The sequence below is a fragment of the Macrobrachium nipponense genome, chromosome 13 (genome assembly GCF_015104395.2).
Source record: "Macrobrachium nipponense isolate FS-2020 chromosome 13, ASM1510439v2, whole genome shotgun sequence".
In the NCBI taxonomy this organism is placed as follows: domain Eukaryota; kingdom Metazoa; phylum Arthropoda; class Malacostraca; order Decapoda; family Palaemonidae; genus Macrobrachium; species Macrobrachium nipponense.
In genome coordinates this window covers 28,794,260-28,812,696 of record NC_087206.1, presented here as the reverse complement: position 1 = coordinate 28,812,696, position 18,437 = coordinate 28,794,260, and the positions used below count along the sequence as shown (strand labels likewise).

Here is an 18,437-nt window from a genome sequence, read left to right as displayed (position 1 = left end):
CGATAGACATTGTTGATGAGTCATTTGGTAAATGTATTTAATGTAGAGTTAAAATTTTATATTCTTATAATTTCTGCCATCGCAAGGGGGTACCCATGCGACGCGTCGCTCACTATGGTTCCAAAATTACATCGTTAAATGCGAAGGCCTGCGTATGTTCGTGTGGTTTCTGGATACGGCAAGACCATGACGATCGCATACAAAGAACCGTCGTATGATTTCTGGATACGGCCCTAAATAAATACAATGAAACACAATTTCAATACATTGCTTTTAATGGTATCATAACATATACTAAACTACAGGTGTTTTACAGACCTGTCCAATAAAATGAACGAGTTTTTAACATGTAACATAGTTAGAAAACGAAAGACTCGAAAAATACAAGATAATACTAATTACCGGAGACACCTGACTCTCCAGGTGCAGCAATTCCAAAAGAAGTCTGAAAGAACTCCCAGATTAAAACTGATGGATTTTCCGGAACACTTCGAAGAAGATTATCCAATAAACAATTAAAATGAGAACACGACAAGAAAGTTCAATTAAAAGAAAGAAACAAGATGATAAGCAACGAAACGCGTGGAAAAACAAGTTTTCAGGTTTGACGGAGGCAGTTGTCATTTAATAGTATATAAAAAAAGAAACGTGCTATAACAACACAATTCTAACATGCGCAGGCAAATCGGTACACAACAATTATAAAAATCTCACAAGGAATAAATTAATATATTATTGTGAAGAGCTCCATCGGAAGCTAAGATACTTTCCAGAGGGAAGTTAAGATAGGTTAAAGGAGGCTGGGGATGCGATGGCTCCATTACGTGAAGAGGGACAGATTCCAGGGTACGGGAGTTTTCGCATAAGTTTCTAAGGAGGATCTGAATATGATACATGATCCAGGCTTATTCCAGGGTGCAGATGATATTCACGTAAAGTTCCAAGCGAGAGCGTTAATATGATCCAGGGAGTTGAAACAATATCCAACGAATAAGTAAGGATGGATTCCAGAGGAAGTTGTGATAAGTGATGGAAAAATCTGGAAAGAACTCCTTAAGAGAAAGTTTGACTAGGGTTCAAAGAAATTGGCGAAAATTCTAGGAGAGTATTGCACTTGTTGGATATTGGATACTTTTCAATGACACCTGAGAGAACAAGGAGGAGTGAGAGTTGGTATGGAGTCTGTGGGAGGAAGTTTGGATAGGCCCCTGGAAGGTTACTGGAATGGTTCCAAGGGAGAGGGAGAAAGGATAGACTCTGAGGGGAAGTTGAAATAGAGTCCAAGATACGATCGACGTAGTGTAGGTTTTGGATCATTTTTGACAGTAACTAAAATATTGCTCATGCCAATTCTCCTGAACTGAAATTCCTTTTCCAAAACATAATATAAAGCGATAAACACCATAAAAAACTGGGTCAAAGGTCGCAAGAATAAGGAAAGCAATACTTTCAAGGGATACTCATCACTTTCAATTTAGCAATACAAAAATGAAAAGATAAACTCGGACGGCTTCCCCGTAGGAATATGGGACAAAGGTCGTATAAGAGGAATACTCTTCCATGACTTCGTGACTAGTATGATCAAATGAAGTATACATACTTACATCTGAGGCATATCAAAGTGTTACTATGACACCAGTAAGAGAAAGAGCAGTGTTTTTTCTTTCTTTCTTTTTTTGTTTTGCTTCACTAAGGCAATAAACATCAAAAAGGGCGAAGCATAAAATCCCGACTCAAAAAATACGTGGAATAGAATTTTTGCTTCACCCGAACAATGCAAGTAAAAATCTGATAACAAGAAAAGTAAAAGTACTTAAAAACGAACTGTGTGAGCTCCCGAAAAGGAACGAGCGCAACTTGTGGAAGTAAAAATGAAAGACAAAAGATAAAAGAACGGAAAATAAAAAACAATTCAATGAAGAGAGGCTATTTTTCATGTAAGAGGAGCTTTCACATACAAACGTGCGTACATTCCGACTAATATTGGTCATAATTACCTCGAAAACCAGTCACGAAATAACGAAGTGGAAAAATATAAAAGAATCTGATGATATCAGAATTTAAGGAAATGAGCATTTTAACACAAGACATAAAAATGAATACGAGACTTGACTGAGCATATATTTATTTTAGATGGTGTTAAAGACGACGAAAAGAGGATTTTGTAATCAAATGCAAATAAACAAGATATGGAAGAAAATGCACGATATGAAAGATGATATAATAGAAAAAAATACCTTATACGAAAATCGAAAACGTGAAGGTAAAGAGGCAAAACAAAAACAAAAAAATTGTTCAAATGAACGGTTTATACGTAAGACAAATTAAGTAACGTAATCCCATTAAAGATGACACAAAATGACTACAACCACATGATTCCCTATAAAAAAGAATCTAAATTGCGCGAGGTTCAAAAAATCACACTGCAAAATATATGCTAAGAAAAACAAGAATGATAAGATGATAAATATAATCTTACGAAAACAAAAATAGTTTAAGAGGTTTCTGAAGAACAGAAATAAGAAAGAAATAACAACCTAAAAGGGATGTCGGGAGTAAAAGTAAGGGTAACGAAACATAAAAAAAAAAAAAAGTCAACTGGTTCATCTAAGGAGTCAAAGAAACAGATCAAACGGTTACGAAGTAGTCAATCGCCAGACGAACTGATCAATGTTGCCACAGTGAAACCGTTTATGAAGTAGCGGCAGCTAATCTCCGACCGTTTTCTTCTCTGAGGTAAACAAAGTCCTTTGAGTTAAGTGCCGCTTCCATAAGAAACTTCCTCGGAGTACTTGATGTCATGCCCATTGGGGTCTCGAGCAGCGTACATACATTCCTCGTCCTCCATCCCGTAGGGGTCTTGGCAAACGAAGCATGACATGCCCTCTCTCTGGACCTGAAAGGCATTGAGGGACAGTGAAAAAAAAATGATAATCAAAAAGAGTATATGGCATCTTATTCAATTTTTTTTTTCCAAAAGTAAAAAATAAGTGGGACTGACAGTCAAAAGTAAATAAATAAACAAATGAATGAATTATAACTAATTCCATTAATTAACTAACTGTTGAACAAATGAATAAATATATATGACATATCCACCAACCAAAAATAAAACCATGAAGAGATTGCTAAAGAAATATAGCCTGCAGTACATCCACTGAACTAACTAGGAAGATAAGTTCATTGAGAAAGAGCTAAAATTTTTTTCCTTGAGTACAGGATAACAAGTCTGTGTAGAAAATAAAGAAGTGTCAGCACGATTTTAACTCAGGAAGTGAAAATGCAGATACTTAAAATAGAGTACTTCAAAATTACAACAACAATCCTAATTACAAATCAAATCAGTTTTTTTGTATTCCATATGTATTGTTAGAAAAGAGGAAGAAGTATTTAGGGTTCAAACCCTAAGAAAAAAAAATCCTATAGATGTAGCATCTTCTGGCACAAGGAAAGGATACAATCACTTAACTTGAATCACACGAGAAAGGAAGAAGAGAATTTACGGGGAAATAATGTACCATTACATTCAAGGAGATACGGAAATTTGGCAAACAAGAGGGAAACGAAAGAGTAACACAAAATAAATTAATAAGGAAGTCCGCTCATTTACATGATAACATGCAAATCATTAGGAAGAAGAACGGTTTTCAAGATTACTATATGTGTTATTAAATGTCTGTATCATAAAGAGCAGCAGAGACTTCAGCCAGCAACTAACCTGCTTGCACGATGACCGGTCTTTCTTCTTGAACTGGGACACCATTCTCGTCAGTTCTGCATAGTTGTCCTCGTGATCCAGTGGGTAGAAGTGATCATGAATCACGCCAGGGTACTCCTGTTTCCTCTCTGTTTAAGGAGTCATTTCAATTCTCATGAATATTAATCTTCGTCAGTTATTCTGTCATTTATTGAATGCTCTCTAATTTAGGCATTCAAGGTTAGACACAATAATTCTTGTTCATCGATTTTAGCTGTTTCGCTTCTGATTCTTATCGATGAGCGTAAGTACGCCATGGGGGCAAAATAGATTTTTATGGTATAAAAGTAAAAGGACGGAACCAAATCATCTTTCCACAGTATTTTACCTCACAGGAAATTAACAAGGAACATTTTTGAAATTGCAACATCCGAGAGCCATTAGTCATATCGGTGAGTGACGTTTCACTACTGGATGAGCCTTACAACCAAAAGGCAACAATAATGCCCACGTTGAAAAGTCAAAAGGGGTCTAACGTGTAAGAATAGAAATTAATTATATAAACAGTACTTTGTTATGGCTATCAAGACTATACTCAAACAGCTATTGGAAAAAAAATTGTTTTATAACACGATGATATATATACGGCGAACAGCACACTCAAAAACACCGACGTTCATAAGAAAAGACAACGTAAATTTGCGAAGGGAAAATTACGTTATACTAATAATATACAGGTAAAAAACAAAGTGGCAAAATGAGTTTATAACAGCAGCCACCAAGTTGATTCATCATCACAAAAAAATAATAATAATAAACAGCTACAAACACGAGAAAGAAATTTTATGCCTCACCAATAACCTCAGCTTCCGATTTATTTGGCTCGACATAGTCGGCTCTACGTTGGGCAGCAGCAGCGTGCCCGTGACTGTGCCCATGTTCGACATCGTCGTCATCCCCAAAAGCTGTGAAGGGATGTCCGTGCTCTTCGTGGCCGAAATCTAGGGATGCCTCGTCGAAGCCGTCATACGGCGTCTCAACGATGTAAGGATCGAAGGATGAACCTACAGGATGGAGAATTTATAGGATAATATCCCTTCCTCTCTCTCTCTCTCTCTCTCTCTCTCTCTCTCTCTCTCTCTCATATATATATATATATATATATATATATATATATATATATATATATATATATATATATATATATATATATATACACTATATACAAACATACATATAATAAAAACACAACCTGGAAAAAATATACCTGACTGAAAACTCTGGTCCATTGTAACAAAATCCTTTCGTATTTCTCTCATTCCCTCTGAATGAACACTGCTTGATCAATTAAGGAAAATCCTTCGACGAAAAATAATAATCCATATTCCAGTTTTTATACGGAGGCATGGCACAAAATCAAAGAAGTGAAACCGAAATTAACCGATGTAATAAACAGGATCCCATTAACAATGGTGACTGAAGAAGAGATATTTGAGAACAACTGTATGGAGATAAAATAAATAAATTGATGAACTACAAACTTTTTTTTCTCTCCACTTAAAGTTGCCCATCCCAACATCGATACCATTAATCAAGAAAATATAAAAAAAGGTCTCTCAAAAAATCTATTCTGTCTACTGAAGAAGATATGTGATACGAGCATGGAGACAACATTAAAAAACAAATTTCTTCCTTACCCCATTCCAAATGACAATGGACATGAGAGCACTGTAGAACATTCTCATTACAATTGCTATACCATAAGTCTTCGGCATGACTCAAAAATGTTCAAGTTTCCACTAAAATCCAGTGTCATGTCAAATTACCGCTTTTAACTTGAAAGCTTTATTATCCTTGGAACGTTGTCAGATTGCAGGCATATTACAGATTAAATTCAATGTTGTTCCCGCTGTGGTTATTATATTTATAAAACTGGATTCCTCTGCTTTCATGTTTCCACGTACCCTCGATCCTTTTTATTTGTGCCCTTATACTTGAACTATCGCCTATTACCAAATCTTAAAACTAATTTTATGTATCCAATTTCCTTTAAGTAAACCCACCGTCCCTCACTTTATATTTATTTCTACCATACAATACTTTACCTTCTTCTCACACAAAGGCTTGAATACATTTGAATACATAAAATTTTAATATCACCCATTCTCATATTAAAATATCAACTGTTCTCAAATAAAATTCAAGTCTTTTTATCCACTTTTCACAAATTAAATTAAAGTTTTGGTGGCTAGCACTCACAGAAAAAATTCCACATTAGTTACACTCGCCATGTTAACAAAGACGGTATTAACAAGCCTAAGGACTAAGTTCAGTGCGGCTGACGCTTAGTTTTCTTTGGGGGAAAGCCTACCTTTGAAAAGCACAGCACCTAACGGATGCTGAGTTTTCTATCCTCAAAATTTGGCCAGAAATTTATTTTTCCGGCTTGTTCGGCATTAATGTGCACAGAAGTTCGATACTACTACTACTACTACTACTACTACTACCACTACTACTACTAACAATAATAATAATAATAATAATAATAAAAATAACGTTATTAATAATAATACTAATTATCATTATCATTACTGCTACTACTGCTTGCTATTACTATCACGCAATCATGAAGATTATAAATAATAATGAATTACAATTGATGACCCAGATTTGTTGTGTCATAAACTTGCTTGATTAACTCTAATAAACATTCTCTGCCGTTTGGTACAAATTACCTTCTGCGAATGCATCAAAATAAAGGTCTTGGGCGAAATCGTCGGCATGAACCACGCCCATCCGATCCACGGCGTAAGGAACAGATTCAGGCCTGCGGAGAGAAATCAAGGTAAAGATCAAGATAAGAAGACGGCTAGAACGTCACACTCTTAATTAATATGGCACAGACACCTTTCTTGTTTCCCACACTTTCAGACATACATAAGAGTACAGAGAGAGAGAGAGAGAGAGAGAGAGAGAGAGAGAGATCAGTGTAAAGAAAAGTATATCTTAGTTCTACCAGACCACTGAGCTGATTAACAGCTCTCCTAGGGCTGGCCCGAAGGATTAGAGATTTTTACATGGCTAGGAACCAATTGGTCACCTAGCAACGGGACCTACAGCTCATTGTGGGATCCGAACCACACTATATCGAGAAATGAATGTCTATCACCAGAAATAAATTTCTCTGATTCCGCGTTGGCCGAGCCGGGATTCAAACTTCAGACCACCGGATTGGCAGCCGAGAGCGAAAACCACTCGTTCAGAGTGGAAATGAGAATCTGTGTAGAAATGTGCTTGTGTATATATATCTATTTATATCTGTATATATATGTGTCTGTGTGTGAGTGTAATTGTAATAGTCACAATGCCCTCTTTACTTCACAAAGTGTGGCTATTACAATTACATAAGTATCTGGTAAAAATGACCAGTAGGTTTTACATTTATATATAATATATATATATATATATATATATTATATATATAAAATATATATATAATATATATATAAAATATATATATATACAATATATATTATATATATATATATATATATATAATTATATATATTGTAAAATATTAATTATGGGGTGGTGTTAATATATTATATAATATATATATATTATATTTATAATATATATCTAATTAATATATATCATATATATATATATATATATATATATATATATATATATATTTTTATATATATATATTAATATATATATTATGCAAAACGAACTCTCGAAAACCATAAAAATACATACACAGGGATAACTATAAACAGAGACAGAAAAAAAGCTAAAAAAAAAAAAATAAAAATAAAAAAAATAAAAGCAGCAAGACGAAAGGAATGGAACAGACTAGTGTAGAGGAACTTAGGAAATCTTGACGAAAGGTTATGAAAACATGGCTTAATTAGGATTTATTGAACAACTACCGGGATGACTCCTCCAAGAAAGCATTCCTACCAGGAGGAATGCTCAGAGGAAAGCATGATTCGGCAGTTGCAACATCCACTCCGAACGAAATTGTTCCATTTCGGTTGCCTTTTCCGATTTGAATGTTTCCTACGGAGAGTTAACGCTTTACCTTTCGTTATGCAGTCTGGGTTTAACTTTGAACGTTATTAGACGTGTAGTAGCTACATGGTACCCGAAGTTATAACGCAAGATAAATGCATAATCAAAAGGTAGTTTCGATTTAGTAGTTTCCTTATATCCCTCGAAAATGTCTGCGCTGAAATAGCGAAGCATACGAGGGTACAGAGATTACTAAAGCTAAAAGACTACAGTATCAAACTTTGAGTTTTAAAAATAATATACACAAAGCTATAATTAACACACAAGCATATATATATATATATATATATATCTATATATATATATATATATATATATATATATTATATATATATATATATATATAATCTTATATTAGTGCATTGTCAAGTGAAACTTCCCCTCGGTATTTGTATGTAATGCTTTTGTAAAATATGTGTTTGTTGTTCCGATTCTATTATACGATTAACTTAGAATTAATGTTAATAATAACGTAAATCTTTAATCGTGCATTTTGCCACTACCCGTATGTTATGTTATGCTTTGCTGTCAACAAGCAATCAGGAAGTGTTGAAAATAAGTGATAGGTCCAGAAAGAATTTTGGTCTCTTCTATTGTTGTGAGAAAATTTGCCAACACGTTACTGATTGGAGGCGCATGAGTCCTTCGTGTTGAAGCAGAATCGTTCGTCTATGTTTTACTTGTAACCATGTGATGATTGCCCAAGATTGCCAATGTTTCGTCATAGCTTCTAGATTGTTCTGTTTGCTATTACTGATAAATTAACTCTTACCTCCTTCAGTTTGTCAAAAGATAATTTGACTAGTAAGTAATTTAATTGGGAGATGAAATGAGTACCCAGATCACAAAACTGCTGTGACGTCACCGTTCGCTTGAGATAATCATTTTAAATAATTTCTTTCGTGTTAAGAGAATTTTATGTTCTGAAATCGTGTATTGTTAATAGTTATTAATGGTCGTCATCATTCTCTTTACCTTTCGTTTGAAAAGGGGAATATATTAAGAGTTTTGCAGAAGACCTGGCCCTAAAATGTTTTGATCAGTAGTTCCCATAGAAGAGCCGGTCATTCTGATATTAGAGACAACTTGTGTTGGGTGTATTCCTTAGCCTTGGAATCGTTGCGAGCAGGTTCAGTTTTTACTCTCTTTCTCTCTCCCTTCCCGACCGAGGTAAATTTTTATTTTTTAACATTAACGTGGTCACCTATAACTTTTAAATTTATTTAATTTCTTAATATCATAGCGGTTATTTAACGAATCTAAAGTTAAAACGTGTTTTTGTAACGGCGCCTGTAAAAAAGTATAGTGAATTTGGAAGCTGCAGAGTAAGGAAAAACTGCTACCAGGCAATGTTTTGTTAGAAGGTTTAAGTGCACTTAAAAATACTGAAAGTGTTATGTAAAGTTATTTCATTTTTTACATTGCAAATTTTTTGTGTTCTGCATTTAATTCTTTTGAAGTGTTTATTTTATGTCCTGTGTATTTATTATTTTCCTAGTGTTTTTATGTTTCGGTGGTTCTTCATATTTTAGTGGCAAATTTAATGCTATTATACGTTGTGTTTTTTAAGGATCCATATTCACAATTTGTTTCATTAGCTTAGGTGTTTTTTGGTGATTTAACATTGCATACTAGATTTAATTTAACACTTGTGAATTAATTTGAATTTTACTTAAGATTTCTTTCTAAATATCAATTATTGTTTAACAATTTGAGTTTTGATTGAAGGATTTAAGTTCTTGATTAATCAATTTTCTTGATAAATCAATTTTGATTTAATTGTTTAATAATTAATTCAAGAATTAATTAAAGTTTGTTTTGTTTTTAAGTAATAGTAAAATTCCCTGAGATTGTGAATGTCACTTATAAATTTTGAGTTTAAAAATAAATTTTCTTTATTAAAAGTTTGTATAACTACATTTATTGACCACCAGTGATAGAATTTTATTTAGGTAGAAATATAGAGATACTTGTTCTGTTTTCAAAGTTGTTGTTGGAGTGATGCACTTTAATTAATTTAATCTCATATAAGATTACCTCACACCTGTTTTAATGAACTTTGTCTGATTTCTTGCATGATTAATAAGTTTTTAGGAAAGCACTGTTGCCTTTAGAGTACTCAGTCGTATTTTATATGTGATGAAAGTTCAGGTGCCTCGATGTTGTGAGGTGACTAGATTTGATTGGTAAGTGTAATGACCAGATGTTTGGGCGCTTCGTCACAATATATTATATATATATATATATATATATATATATATATATATATATATATATATATATATATGTATGTATGTGTGTGTGTATGTGTATACAGTATATATATATATATTTATTTATATATATATATATATATATATATATATATATATATATATATATATATTGTGTGTGCGTGTATGTGCTCGTACATGTGTACACAAGCTATATGGACTGGATTTAGTTACAGTGTATTAACAGCCGGCTAAAATTAAGTACCAGCGTATGTAGACCAGACAGGATTATTTATTATCATTATTATCTGACAAATACATGATTCACTTCCATTTTCCTATTTACTCTCTCTCTCTCTCTCTCTCTCTCTGTCCAGGGAGAGACGTGAAATCTGAAAAGAGAGAAAAAAATGTCCAGAGCAGTGGCTCTGACAAAGAACTTTGGCTCAACCAATCACTCAGAAGGGCAGGTGGGAATTGGTTTAAAATCAGTCCTCTCGGAAAGGATTTATTACCAATAAATCCAAAGGGCAACAGTGCGTCATTGAAGACTTAAAAAGGAGAAGGCAAAGAAAGAGAAGAAGAAGAAGATTTCAACGACGGAAAATTCTTTAAAGCAGCTTGTGAAGGTGCGAATCTTTAATAGATTGCTCTTTTACTCATTTTCCTTTTACTGAAGGCCAATTATTTTTTTTTATTTCATTCACCTATTTTAGTAAAAATAATTCCTTCAGTGATGGGAAATAAAAATAATTGCAAGCATAAAAATCCATAATCTTTCTTGTTAACTTTAGCTACATCGCTATCTTACGCTTCACAAAGAAACACACGTTTGATTCTAGCCATATCGTCTTAGTAACTTCGTAGCTGATAATTCTATCCACTACTAATAACAGTCTAATTTCAACTCCAATCCTTGACATATGAAACTCGAGTGGTATCCAGAAACCTCCTTTGGCCAGACTGTATCCGACGACTGTCAGATGTCCCCCAGAACACCAGCTAGGCCACAATATCACACAATTCTCTGATTACTCGAGTGAGTGCTTATTCTCCTCTTCTCATTGTGCTAAACCTCGGAACTCTCTACCTACTTTCATTAATCATGTTTCAATAACCTTCCATCTTTCAACAGATGAAGCTTACCTGCTTTTGGGATTGGGTCCCACCCTCATTTTATTCACCCCACTAGGGTCCTTTACCCATTGGATCATTCGAAAAAATGTATCTCACAAAAAGTAACAATAACATTTATAAAGCAATCCTATTTCACAAGAAACCCACTGAGTTGCTTTCACATAACTTTGTTAACAGCTAGATACCGAGGCAAATAGAACCTGCCAAAAATGAAACCTCTGACGATGGTGATCACAACAATTCCCCTGTAGGAAGAAGAGAACATTAATACAATAAGAACGACAGACTGACTATAATGTTACTTACACCAAAGTAGAATAATCCCCATCATAGTCATAAATTCGGTATGGTCTATAGGAGTTCTCCTGGTAGGGATTTGGCGGCTTCCCATGACTGTGTCCCGACCTGTAAGAATTTAAGGGATCTGTAAGCAAAAGAATGGTTAAGCAATATTCGAACCATATGCCTCCTCAAGTATATGTACACTATCATATATACATTATTTATTTATATATATATATATATATATATATATATATTATATATATATATATATATATATATCAATGAAGCACGAAGGAACACACACTTGAGAATATCCTTAAATCCAGGTAGAAATGTGAGTGAGACACTTTTCTACCGTGGAGTTAAGGATATATATATGTATATATATACATACACACAAACATATATATATGTTTATATATATATATATATATATATATATATATATATATATATGTATATATATATGTAGTATATATAGTATATTATATATATATATATATATATATATATGTACTGATGAAAATGTTCTCATACAACGGAATTCCATCTAATAAAATGAGCCCATAAAAACGCCAAAAAACAGAGGAAAGAGACAGCAGTCTCTGAAATATAGTACTTACTTTCTACATTTTGGCGTTTTCATCGGGCTCCTTTTATTTTACATATATATATATATATATATATATATATATATATATATATATATATATATAATATATAGATATAGATATATATATATCTATATATATATATATATATATATTTAAATATATATATCTATTTTATATATATATATATATATATATATATAATATATATATATATATATATATATATATATATATATATTATATAAGGAGACAGAGGAAGGCGACAGCCAGTAGGACACATCAGCGTGAAGGTGGACTATTAGAATTTTTAAGTAATTTTAAATTAATTTTATTTATTGTTTAACAGATTCCCTGAAGATGTAATAATGATATTACGAAACGTAGGAAATAAAGAATTGTAATGAATTGCAACGTTTCTAATAGTCCACCTTCACTCTGATATATATATATATATACGTATATATATATATATATATATATATATATATATATATATATATATATATATATATAATATATATATATATATGTATATTATGTATATATACTGTACGTATGTACATGTTTAATAATGTACACAAACACACTAATATTTAATATGAACACAAAAATCCGAAAACAAGTAAAATGAATTCCTGACAAACGCATACATCCATTTACCATAACAAAAAACAAGCATCTAACAAGCAGTGCATATGAGCGTAAGACCAACGAAGCAATGTCGATTAAAAAATAAATAAATAAATAAATAAATAAATAAATAAATAAATAAATAAACATTTACTGGAGGTAGCTGCTGGATGTCAACTGCGTCCAACGAAAGCGAAAGAAGCCACATCAGCCTGTGTGTGGTGTCATAATTCACGATGACCCTTTTTCAGGGGAACAGAAAAAAGGGTGATCAGGTCGTATTCTCGAGGGTTAATCTGACGGAACTTCCAAATGCAGTTTCTGATTGCCTGCCGTCCGTCTCCCATTTGAGTTTAATAGATCTGAAGGGAAAGGAATTACCTTTCGAATCGGGAAAAGGTTTTCGATCCCTGTGGTTCCTTATTGAAACTATATAGACACAGAACTTTGCTGAAGAAGTAGCGGTGGATATTTTTTTCCTCTCGCAATCTTCAAATACGCAGGCACGCAAACCCATATATAGGTATCTATATATATTATATATATACTATATATATATATATATATCCTATATATATATATATATATATATATATATATATCTAATATATATATCATATACATATATTAGTTAAGACTATATATATATATATATATATACGTACTTATTAATATATAATACTACTACTATATATATATATATATATATACCTATAGAGAGTAGTATGATAATATATACGTAGTACATTACATACGAATTTCCCCGTTTATCTCCGACCTTTTCAGAATTAAACTAGAGGAAAATCTGGCTGCCCCCTTAAGAATAGTCTAACTTTTATTCCCTTAATCTTGAGAATTTCGTTTCTACCATGCCCTCACCTATCCTCATAAACAGGGTTGGAACGCGTCTGGCTACTGCTGTGGGAATTTTTCCCGACGTCGGGCCCTTTGCGATTGTGGCTGCCTCGACGACTGTTGGCGTAAACTCTGTCTTTGCCGTTCCTTTTGCTGTGGGAGCAGTGCTCCGAAAATGCTCCTTCCTCGTCCTTGCAGATCTGTAAGTCAATAAAATAGAAACATTACTAGCCTCTCTTCAGGACAAGAGTCTGTGCTTGAAGCAACACCGTGTAAAATAAGATTATTCTCTCTTTGAGTCTTGAGGAGAGACATAGAAACGGTTACCATTCCTTTATATATAATAAATTTTAGAGAAGCCAAATAGCGTACTTTACTACAATTGCACTGCTATTTCAACAGCAAAACCTACACAACGTAACGAATACAAATAGAAAATTATAGAAAAAGTCACAAGGGAAGTAGATATTGAATCCTGATTTTTCAATGTAAACTACACAACGATTTCAAACCAAGTCTGCATGTTCTATACTTTGGTGCAGATCTGAACTAGACAAATATGATTCATCTATTTTCTCATTATTATTATTGTTATTAGTACTGATTTTGCTATTACCATTACATTATTATGTGCTACTTAAGTAGGCAGTCTACCTGCGTATTTCTACACTGGGTTGTTGTTGATTGAGATTAAGCTGGCCTTATGCTTTTCTCGGGGATCAAATTTGGTAAAATACACTTAGGGATATTTCACCCCCGACGGGGCTAGTACTAAACACGGCGAAACAGTGTAGAAACACGTGTAGACCGCCTACTAAAGTAGCACCCATTATTATTATTATTATTATGGAAAAATTAATAACTAGGAAAATTGTTTCTTGACTTCGGCTTAATTTGGGGGCAATTTTAAGTTCTTGCGCGATGCAGTTTTCTTACCATGACATGCATATACTCCTTCTTACCTTGCAAGTCATTCCGTCTTTCTCCTCTATCCTGCACGGCCCATCATAACCTGACTTTCCAGATCCTTGATTCTCATAATGTTCTTCAGGTCGAGACTCCGATCGATCTCTTTCATGTTGCTGCGGTCTGTTGGGTCTATTATATTTTGGATTCTCGTCCTGATACCTGTTTTCATTCTTGTAGTGCTCCCTTGGTCCGCCATGATGCTGTGAATTACCGCCATGATGGTCGTGTTTGTATGGCCGTTGACGGGTACTGCTTCCATGTTCAGGATAATCACCATGAGGCTCATGACGAGACTCTTCCTGGTGGACGGGGGCATAGCTGTACTCATCATCATCATCATCATCATCATCATCGTGGTAGTGGGCATGGAAGTCATAACCAGGGGCATGGTAAGACTCCCGGTGAGGGTTATTGTGGCCGTGGTCGGTTCTCTTCCTCGGTCCAGGATTGTAGCTCTCGTCCTTTCCAGAATAGTAGCCATCGTCCCCGCTGGCCTCAGAGTGGTACCCTTCATTTCTGGAGTTCTCGAAACCTTTAGTGTTTGATTCTTTCGGTGATTCTTCTTCATATTTGGCACTGCGGGGATCTTCGTAAGTGGGTGGATGAGATGGACCTAGATTGGAATTGGAATGAGATGATGCAGAATGAGATCCGCCATACCTGGGATGCTTCTGGTTACTACTAGGGGTCTGCCTTGATTCTGTATCTCCTCTATATCTTCCCTGTGGGTACTTAGAATGGGTCTTCTGTTTGGAATCGCTTGTTTGGAGATGACCGGAAGCGTATGGACTATGCGTCGATGGCCTGTATATTGGTTGGCTAACGGGTGATGGATGAGTGATTACGAAAGGCGGGGCTTTGGTATCAACAAAAGATGACGAAGAGGAAATATGGCCACCAAAGGATAGAGGATCGGCTGGAATGAAACCTTGGATGGCAGGATCAACTTTCGCATCAGTGTTCTGTTCTTGCTTGGTAGAGGCAGAGAACCCTAGACCAATACCAGCGCCTAGGTGGTCGCCACCTAAATGCGGACCTGGAGTCAGATGACCACTTCCGAGACCCGCTGCTGTGAAATCGTGAGGCAACGAGAAGCCACGATGCTCACCTGCTCCACCTACTTCTAGATTACTAGCGCTGCTCTGTAGGCCTACGTCCTAAAAGAAACATGAAAGACTCGGATAGTAACAGTGAACTTTCTAAATGAAAATCTATATAAAATTAATTTTCTAAATTCTATAATTAGTTATATAAGGGATTTTAATTGTCTTCTCGAATAAGGGGTAAATGTATGTAATTCTTTTTCTTTTAACTTCTCGGGCTACATCGAGAAATGTGATCTGAATACGAGAACGGGAATGTTCAAAATAATATAAATTACTTCTTTAAATTTGTTCAGTATTTGGATTTTTTTCTTGCAAAATTACAGACGGATCCATTTCTATACAACTCAACTTCATCTAATTTTTTCAAACTTTATTGACTTCAGTAAGTAGGATCAACAATATTTCCCTATTTAAGAAAATCGTATTCACATTAATCTTATAAGAACAAATTTCACTTATATAGACCAAACACTCAACCAATAAAAGGCCATTTTTATGCAAAAATAGATCTAAGATGAAAACTCTTCCAGCACAGACCATATAGAAAAAAAAGTTTCAGTTTCCAATAAATTAGCAAGCATGTATATTTCGCTGCTACTTAACATATTGTAATAGTGTAAATTGAGCGATCTGACATTCCATAAGTGCTTTGTAACCTCTCAAATAACAGGTGCAAATTAATCGCTGTCATCCTTGCCCAAGGTGGTGAACCTTAACTTCCGCTAAAAATAAAACTATTATATAGCTTTCAAATGATTCATGTTTTATCTACGAAGGCTCAAAAAACGCTGGAGTGACTGCTTTTCCCGTTTAAGGCTGCAATTAATGAAATGCTAAATCTCTCTTTCTTAAGGCATGATATTGTGGCAGACCTATTAATTAATACTGTCTCTATTCATAGTTAATAAAAATATTTTTGAGAGCTGACATGATACGTCTTTCTTCCTTGTATCATTTAAAATACTTTACATTAGCATTAATAAAAAAAATTTACAAAATATCATCAAGATTATTTAATATGTTTGAAATAATCAAAAGATGCAAACAAAAACTGATAAATAATGCCTATTTTATTTTAATATATGAAAAGGTTTCTTACAAGGCTATCATTAATGAAAGTTTCACGAAATTATTGAGAACAGTGTGCGTAAGCAAGGGAACAATATTTATTACAATTGGTATATTGATATATATATTATATATATATATATATATATATATATATATATATAATACGTGATATATATATATATATATATATATATATATATAATATATATATATATATATATATATATATATATATATATATATATATATAGTATATATATAAGTATGGAGACAGGAGCAATTACTCAGGGATAAACATAATGGAGTAGGGAGACGCGTTCTGTCTTTCATCCATTTATTAGCGCCGACGTTTCGCATCAGCTTGATACATTTTCCAGGCTGAAACGATTGCACATCAATTGCGTGTAAGTAAAAAGATACACACAATGTTTACCAACACCAAAATTAAAAACCTTTTTAATAAATTAAGAATAAAAACAGAGTAAAAACAAAAAACACAGAATAACAGTGAAAGGGCTAGGAGCGAATACAGAGAAACAAATTAATTAAAAAAAATAATAATAATAATAGAAAAATATATAATATAATAATAATAATAATAATAATAAAAATAATAATAATAATAATAATAATAATAATAAGAACGAACAAGACACATACCCACAGCGGTAGCGTAAGGAGAACTGATACGAAAAATTGTTATGGAAGGGAGTGTAAACAAAACAACAGGTAATTAGGCAATAAACAGTCTTCCACCCCACTGTTTATTGCCTAATTACCTGTGTTTTCTTTACACTCCCTTCCATAACAATTTTTCGTGTCAGTTCTCCTTACGCTACCGCTGTGGGTAGGTGTCTTGTTCGTTCTATTATTATTATTATTTTTTTTTTTTTTTGCTCTATCACAGTCCTCCAATCGACTGGGTGGTATTTATAGTGTGGGGTTCCGGGTTGCATCCTGCCTCCTTAGGAATCCATCACTGTTCTTACTATGTGCGCCGTTTCTAGGATCACACTCTTCTGCATGAGTCCTGGAGCTACTTCAGCCTCTAGTTTTTCTAGATTCCTTTTCAGGGATATTGGGATCGTGCCTAGTGTTCCTATGATTGTGGGTACAATTTCCACTGGCATATCCCATATCCTTCTTATTTCTATTTTCAGATCTTGATACTTATCCATTTTTTCCCTCTCTTTCTCTTCAACTCTGGTGTCCCATGGTATCGCGACATCAATGAGTGATACTTTCTTCTTGATTTTGTCAATCAACGTCACGTCTGGTCTATTTGCACGTATCACCCTATCTGTTCTGATACCATAGTCCCAGAGGATCTTTTCCTGATCGTTTTCTATCACTCCTTCAGGTTGGTGCTCGTACCACTTATTACTGCAAGGTAGCAGATGTTTCTTGCACAGGCTCCAGTGGAGGGCTTTTGCCACTGAATCGTGCCTCTTTTTGTACTGGTTCTGTGCAAGTGCCGGACATTCGCTTGCTATGTGGTTTATGGTTTCATTTTTCGTATTGCACTTCCTACATATGGGAGAGATGTTATTTCCGTCTATCGTTCTTTGAACATATCTGGTTCTTAGGGCCTGATCTTGTGCTGCTGTTATCATTCCTTCAGTTTCCTTCTTTAGCTCTCCCCTCTGTAGCCATTCCCACGTGTGATCGCTGGCTAGTTCTTTAGTCTGTCTCATGTATTGTCCGTGCATTGGTTTGTTGTGCCAGTCCTCTGTTCTGTTTGTCACTCTCCTGTCTCTGTATATTTCTGGGTCTTCATCTTCTT

The 18,437-nt window shown here is 34.1% G+C and overlaps 1 protein-coding gene across 1 annotated transcript in view; it reads right to left on the bottom strand.

Moving 5' to 3' along the window:
* Window positions 1-1,680: 1,680 nt before the first annotated feature.
* The window catches only part of LOC135225280 (uncharacterized), a 32,715-nt gene continuing 15,958 nt past the window's right edge, over window positions 1,681-18,437 (bottom strand). Inside the window, exons 3-9 of the mRNA XM_064264611.1 lie at window positions 14,471-15,634; window positions 13,533-13,708; window positions 11,431-11,529; window positions 6,433-6,524; window positions 4,552-4,761; window positions 3,719-3,846; window positions 1,681-2,896 (exon numbers count right to left, since the gene is read on the bottom strand). Of these exons, the coding sequence (XP_064120681.1) occupies window positions 2,756-2,896; window positions 3,719-3,846; window positions 4,552-4,761; window positions 6,433-6,524; window positions 11,431-11,529; window positions 13,533-13,708; window positions 14,471-15,634 (2,010 nt within the window). The 3' untranslated portion in view covers window positions 1,681-2,755. The remainder of the gene's footprint in view (window positions 2,897-3,718; window positions 3,847-4,551; window positions 4,762-6,432; window positions 6,525-11,430; window positions 11,530-13,532; window positions 13,709-14,470; window positions 15,635-18,437) is intronic.